Genomic DNA, 7,709 nt, shown 5'->3' with positions numbered 1-7,709 from the left:
TAATTTAACTATTAATAAATATGCAATAATAATTACGACAATTTTTTTTAAAAAAAATATATAAAATGAAGCCATGAACCAATAAAATATTACGAAATTTACAAATTTATATACCACTTAAGTTTTTAAATTTTGCTAAAAAGAAAAGATAAATCACATTAAAAACAATTCATTTGTTATGTATCCGACGTACATTTTAATAAAAAATATCAATTTAATTATATTTATCGTATAATTCATTTGGTATATATAACTAAATCTGACTCGAACTGAAATTTTTGTGCTAATTAATGTTCCCAGTAAAGTCTTTTATTTTTTTTTTTTTAAAAAAAAAATTAACATATAATTAACTCTCACAAGCAGAATTAATTAGAAAATTCAATCGAAATTCTGCTAACATATAAATCACTCTCACAAGCAGAATTAATTAGAAAATTCAATCGAAATTCTGCTTACCACATGAAATAAAGTTGTTGGTTTCTTTGCCAGTTCTCTACTCTCATAAATTGCTCATTTCTTCCCAATTAGCTGAAAAGTGGAACACAAAAATGGTGAGAATAAATAAATGGAACTTTAATAGAAATATGAAATTACTCCCCTAAAGAAGTGAAATATTTCAACTTACCCCCAATAACTTTTGAATAAGTTCAATTCATGCCCTTTGAGTCGGCATGCAAAGTTGTCGTCAAAGATGGTGAAAAATAAAAGTATTTGGGCTAGAGTAAAAAATGGTGAAAAATAAAAGTATTTGGGCTAGAAATGTAATTAAAAAAAATAAGGAAAGAAAGAAAATTAGGGTTTCAGATGTGAGTGATGGAGAAATTGAGAAGAGCAAAATTAATTAGGGTTCTTGGGGAAAGAGATTTTTCCTAATGAAGTGACGAATGAAAAAATATATAGTGAAGAAACTAAAACTTACCGAAAATCAAGGCGAAATGAGTCCTGCAAAATCTGAATTATCGATTTTTTGGGCTTTAATTAAGGGATTTGTTATTATAATTACAATTAATTAACCAATTAAGATAGGGATTTAACATAATAATATTTTATTAAATATTTATAGGTAATAGTCTTAATTTTTCAAAAATCCCAACCGTGGGGCCTTGTCCCTCTCTGCATATAATAAATAATTTTTTATTTTTTAAAATATATCATAAATAAAAATAAAATATCCAAATCCAACAAATGAGAGAGAGAGAAATAAAAAAAATATCAATTTAAAGTATTATCGACACAACAAAAGAATTTGTGTAGCTATATTAAAACAACGTGAAGTCACTTTTGTAAAATTAAAAAAATAGTTACAGTTAATTCTTAAAAATTATCTAATTAGGGGTATAATTGTCATATTTAAAAATTGATATAGTGGTGTCATTTTTATCATTATTTTTTAGTATAGAGAGTTTTTCTTTTTTATATAGTATAGATATATATATACTAATTCATTGAATTACAAAAAAAAAATGAATTGGGTCTTACAAGTTAGATATGTCGGGTCAAGGTGAATTATGAGTCCCAATGGGGTCGAGGGTGTTAACAGTCCGGTTAAACCTGTCGAATCGAATTGATCACCCCTTGTCTCAAACCTCTTTGGTCGGCTGGTCAACTGTAGTTTTTTGCATTTAAGAAAAGACACTCCCACTCCAACGCACCAAACACACGAGAACAGAAACCAGGTAGACAAAGAAGGCAGTAAACATAAAGATTGAGCAAGATGAGTAAAAAAGTTTAATAGAAAAGTACCGCCAGTTACAGTTATACAGAATATGTACATTACGATGTTATTCGACTGAGTTGTCGATGTGCTTAACGTTCTTGGCCGACTTTATGTCGAGCAAGATGTTACCCACAGCCCATGGAAATCCCAAACAATTTGCGCTGCCATGAGAGTAAGTCGGGTGATAGGTCACAAAATACCAGGCTGATGCCAGTTTCTGTTGCTCAGCTTCGCTGCAGCTGCTCCTGAACCACCCCTTGACCTCTTTCATCAGGCTTTTAACGGACACCATGATCCGATCCTTCACCTCGCCGTATCTACGGTTATCTCGTTGCAAATATGCCGACTTCTTCTGCATATCGCCGGTTAGTATCTCTACTTCACTCTCCGCCCCGTAATAGTTCAACAGTGTCTCCATTTTATCCAAGTACTGTGCTTTGTGACTTTCAGCAGTTTCGAGGAAATCCTCATAGCCATCTACGAGAAGATCGTGATCAAATGCATCTGAAGAAATCTTGTTCGAGACATTGGTGGTTGGCTTTGTTTTATGAATGAATTGGATTGTGGCACGGTAAAGCTTGCCTAATACGCCTCGTGAGATGTACATGGGCTTCTCCCACCTCTCCATGAAGTCGGGGAATTCTCGAGGTTTCAGAGTTCTGGGCATCTCGGCTGGAGCTCCAGTTTTGGCGAAATCAACGGCCATAGAGTGAAGGGTCGCTAACTCGAGACATTTGGGACTCAGAGCTTTTTCAGGCTCACGGTCTGCATGGATCAGATGTGCAGTGGAGATGGTGCCTAGAGTATCGCTGATCATGTAATCGGCGAAAAATTTCTCAATTTCCTGAAATATCAGCAGAAACAATAGTATCAGAGATATGCTGTAACAGACCAAAGAAACAGGTTTTCAGATTACCTCTAAGGTCACATCGTGATCCATGATTCTTGGTCGTCGTCCAGTGTAGTCCATTGGGTCCACAGTTCTGGGGGGGATGAGATTTTCGTCCCAGCTTATAAAATACAGATCACCATCAAGGTCACCACCAGAGCATTCATTTGGGTGAGGCCTGTAAAATTACCAGCACTTTCGACTTACCTTTTCTGATGTAGCTAAGAACTAAACAAAGAAAGAGAAGTGTGTGTGCACACTCTACCTATCTCCTTTCTGGGGGAAAACAAGGCAATCCACTAGATTATTCTCCTGTAGTTTTATATCGCATACAGCTTCTAGAACCCTGACGTCACCTGGATGAAGACATGGATTCTTCGTGACCACAACTTTGCCTTTAACCACAGAAGTCGTCTCATCCACCCTCTGGAAATATCTCTGATCACCGCACTGTAGCTCAGACTTATTCATGGTTAGTCGAACATAAACCTGGCCATACTCCAAAGTTGCCGTTTCATCCAGGCATCCGACTAAGACACGGCCCCTTGGAACAAATATACGACACCTGCTTCTCAGATCAGAAAGCTGGTTCTCGAGATGTGATTGAAGCATTGTCAATAGGTAAGGCTCCTTGTTTGGCTCATAGCCTTGAAGCAACATCCGTGCTAAGATGCTTTTCATTTCACCTCCACCAGTACTCTCCAAAACATTCAATGCCGCCTCTTTTTTTGTCAGCATTTTGCCCAGGTGTTGAAGTTGTTCGTCTTGCATTGCTAAGAATATGCAGTCCTCTACACCCAAGGTCGATAACAATGTAATAATCTCCCTGTTCAAGTAGCAAGGCTGGGACTCACTCCACTTGGTAATGTTAAGCATATAGTTGTTGGACTCAAACTTACGCATGCTTTCTCGTAGTGCTAGCTTCCGGAAGGATTTGCGGTCAACAGCTATTACCCCTTTATAGCCACCATAACGGATCTGAAATGCTGAAGGGATATGAGGCAAACCCAACTTCCTGGCAATATCTTTAGCAAATGCATAGGAAATCTTCCCAATTCCATCAGAAAAGCAATATTTCACACCATCGGTTGTTACTTCAATATCAGGAATAAGATCATAATCCCGAGGGTGGACCTCCAGAGTTTGCATTGACGAGCTAAACAACTGACCCATCCTAGCTGCACATTTTGAGATGCTTCTGATCTTGTTAAAGCAGCCCATCCACTCTCTGATATCTTCTGCTTTAACATGATCATTTGAAGCAAACATCCAAACCGCATTTGAACGTAGTTGACTGGCAGAAAAGGCCAAGAATTGGAAGTTTTTGTCTCCAATAATAATCCCATCTCGGAGAACAGATAGAATCCGATGATAAATATCCGTTCTGTAAGGCTTTGCAAAGATGCCTTGCTCAATACTCATAGAAACAGCAGTGGCAGGAAGCCTTCCCCAATCTTCATCAACAAAAGTGACCCTCAGGAAGTCTGAAGCGTATGAAGCAAAGTTCTTCACTATGTAGTTGGAAGTTTCGAGTTCAGGACCCATGCAGTAGATCTTTGATGGAGTCACAAGAACTCTATGACAACTCATCACGTTCTGATCCGTTAATCTCTTAGAAGCCACTGCAGTCATACTCTTACCACTCTGACCGGTGATGGAAGATTGATTCTTGATAAATGACTTAGGATCATAACAAGTGGAGTGCAACTTGTGCATTTTGTTCAGAATTAATAATGCAGTGTCCACATCTAATCTGCCGAGGATCTGAAAAAGATCGGTATCGACTGCAGCAAGGCTCATCTTTTGAGTATGTACAAGTGAAATAAGCTGAAAAAGGACCTCATACGGTAATTTGAAATCAGGGTAATTTGTAACAAGTGGAACTAAATCAGAGGAGTGATTGAATTTAACTCCTCCTTCAAGTGTTAGTTCCATCACATCTTTAGAATAGTAGGGCAACGAGGAATATATGTCTGAACTAGATAATCCTTCTTCAATCTCCCAACAGAGAGAAGACAAATATCCAATTGACTTCAAATTTGAAAAATCAGTCGTTCGAACCCAGAGAAAGTCAAAATCTTCTTTGCATATGTGATATCGGTCAGTAGCGAATTTTGAAGCAACCTTTGGTCCAGAAATCTTTCTATATACTTTCGGTGCATGTTTGAGCTACAAACAGAAACAGTTTGAAGTAAGATTTTAACCAGAACTGAGTTTACAAAGTGTTTCACAACAAACTGCCAACACAGATGAAAAGATGAACTCATGAAATGTAGTTTATGTAAGAGTTAAAAGGAAAGATTTGAACTCAATAATCTTATTAGAAGTTTATACACAATTCAAGAGACCTCAAAGCAAATTCATACTCATTTCCTCCATGAAAGTTGATAACACTCATCTCCTATATGAAATAGCACTAGGAACTGGCAAATAATAAGTTTTAGTTTCCCTTCACACCAATTCTTATCAGGACCAGATTGGAGGTGAATAGCAGGGAAAGCACCAGCATGAAGAAAGGCCTATCCATAATATTATGCGATTTTCAACCCCAATTACAATGAATTAAACGGAATTTACCTATAAAGAACTCTAAATTTGCCAAAAAGGACAATTTTGAGACGAAGATTCTCAATAAGGTGAACTTGACGGGTATACATCAATGTAGACAAACTTCTTAATTGTATAATATTACTCTCTCGAAAAGTACTTGATTTGCTTAGCATGTCTATAACAGACTCACAAGTCCTTGCTCGACAAACGGTTTACCAATTTCACAACACAAGCTCTCCAAGATGAAATTGACGGGCAGTTATGTGGCTCATGATTCTACACATCTATTAAGTCACACCCACAGTAGAACTCCAAGCTGAATGATCCTAGAAAACTCACATAGAATTTGAAAGAACACCGTGAACAATTTAGTCTCACAATTAACCAGACAGCAGTGTCCAAGATTCACTGATAGGTCAATACAGAAAATACAACCCGGAGAATGAAAGAAACAAGATTAAAGATCACAGCATTGTACACACGCTCACACACAGATAGAAAGAGAACAATGAATCAAACTAACATAGTATACTACCTTCAAAAGGATAGCATCAACTTTCTTACCATCCCCATCCAAATAACACCCTCTAGTCTCCAACACATCCCCAAACTGAACCTCCAACTTATAACACTCCCCCTCATGATTCACGAAAAACTCAAGCTTCTTCCTCTCAGGCATAAACCACAACCTAACCCCATCCCAAGATTCCAAGATTCCCATGCAATCAGCTCTAACCATAACCCCGGCAAGCAAAACCATACCCCCACCATATCCCACCCTGTTTCTTGGCTCCACGGGCCTAATAATAACATCCTCAAAGGAGGGGGAGATCGAGATATAAAACCCTTTGAAAAGCAGCTTTCTTTGTTCAGACAGTGATAAAGCTTTGATCTTGGCTTCTGGGCTGTCGAACTGCACGCGGCCATGGCCTCTTGACTTCCAGTTCTTGTGCTCTGTGAAGATTTCAATAGCAAAGACTGTGCCTTTCCCGAGTGTGGACTCGAGGAAGGACAAGAGCTCTTGGGCTATGGCTGTTTGTGGGATGTTTGATACTTTTACTGTGAGTGTGGGTCTTGCCATGTCCATGTTGGTGATGGTCATGGTGGTGGTGGAGAGAGGAGAGAGAATTAGAAGGGTTTTGACTGTGGTTTACTGTGAATTCTTGTCTGCCACTTTTTGGGGGAAATTTTCTTTTTCTTTTAATTAATTCCCTTTTATGACCCATTATTGGCCTTCTCCCAAAGAGAAATCTATTTATGTATATTTATATTTTGGCCCCCAATTTTTGGTAAAATGTCAAATTGGAACCAGGTGATGCAGAAAAAGGTCAATAAAAAAGAGAATCTTGGCCTATCTTATCTTATTACCAAAGTGAAACTTTAAGCAGTTGGGATAAAGTTAAAAAGAGGTGAATTTTTCATCTTGAATTAGTCCCTTATTCCTTTTGGTTTGATTAGTTAGTGGCATCAGGTTCTTGATTTACATAGTTGAGGATATAATTTCCTGATTCTTGCTGGTTATATTAGATAATTGATATGCTGATACAAAAACACAAAAAATAAATCAAATTACTTGATATTTACCTCATTTTCTAAATATAATTTTTCATTTTTCCTAAAGTTCATCTTAACTAGCAAAAGAATCATAAAATATGTTTGAAATTTTTAGTTACTCAAATTCAATCATACTCAATTTAATTAAAACACGTTGAAACTCAACTTGAATAACTTTTGGAATCTAAAAGAAACTCAAACGAGTATGATAATAATGTGTTCGTCTTGATTCCAGTGGTTTGCACCCATACTGATATGTTGGGGCATGCAAGGCCCTAAATTCAGATTATTAGTATTGTATACACATAATAGGTCCTTTCCTTACTGTTTCTTCAAATCAATATACAAATATTCTCTATAGGAAGCTATTGTGGTAAGTCACTTTCATTGGAAATCAATAGCTAAGATGAATCTTTAATCTCAATATATAGTGTCATGAGAGCCTATTCACCACAAAATTTAGTCAAAAGGGTTTTCATGCCTAGTGCAGAATAACCCATAATTACACCTTTCCTTAAGCTTCAAACTACAATAATTCTTGGACATAATCAATCTACACATGAAATAAAACAGAGTAAACCTAGTGAAAACAAAGAACATTTGCTCACACTTTTACTTTGAGCAACTACAAATATGAGTAACAGCATATAAAACCAATCTTGAAAGTGTGTGTACTGTATTGCAAGTTGTAAGAATGTATGTTGTTCTGATGCAGCAGTTCATACATTCAGGACATGATGGATGCAAGTGTCAAACGTTGGATTCAGTTCAGTACTCAGAAAAGGAAACGAAGCCTAGATATAGGTTTCCTCGCTTCCATCTATGCGTAATGTGTGTGAGGAACGACATGTGAGCTCGGATTGTAAAATGCAAAATCAGAAAACTTGGTTGGAGGACAGTTATCCTCGGGTAGATGACATCCGAAGAGCAATATCCAGAGCAAATTACTGCCCTTTGTTTCCTATCGAATGAACTTTTAACTTACAAAAACAGACACTA

At 37.0% G+C, this 7,709-nt stretch overlaps 2 protein-coding genes across 2 annotated transcripts in view; both read right to left on the bottom strand.

Moving 5' to 3' along the window:
- Positions 1–1,622, bottom strand: part of LOC105157398 (B3 domain-containing protein REM16-like) — a 4,026-nt gene extending 2,404 nt beyond the window's left edge. Inside the window, exon 1 of the mRNA XM_020692243.1 lies at positions 1,587–1,622. Coding sequence (XP_020547902.1) covers positions 1,587–1,622 — 36 coding nt within the window. The remainder of the gene's footprint in view (positions 1–1,586) is intronic.
- LOC105157186 (RNA-dependent RNA polymerase 2) lies at positions 1,706–6,347 on the bottom strand. Its single transcript, XM_011073519.2, has 4 exons — positions 5,692–6,347; positions 2,872–4,775; positions 2,634–2,784; positions 1,706–2,561 (listed from the first exon to the last, which is right to left on the bottom strand). Exons 1-4 carry the CDS (start codon positions 6,256–6,258, stop codon positions 1,782–1,784), a joined length of 3,402 nt encoding a protein of 1,133 aa, XP_011071821.1. The 5' UTR covers positions 6,259–6,347; the 3' UTR covers positions 1,706–1,781.

This window comes from Sesamum indicum, linkage group LG3 (assembly GCF_000512975.1).
Source record: "Sesamum indicum cultivar Zhongzhi No. 13 linkage group LG3, S_indicum_v1.0, whole genome shotgun sequence".
Taxonomy (NCBI): Eukaryota; Viridiplantae; Streptophyta; class Magnoliopsida; order Lamiales; family Pedaliaceae; genus Sesamum; species Sesamum indicum.
This window is presented reverse-complemented; position numbering and strand designations above follow the sequence as displayed.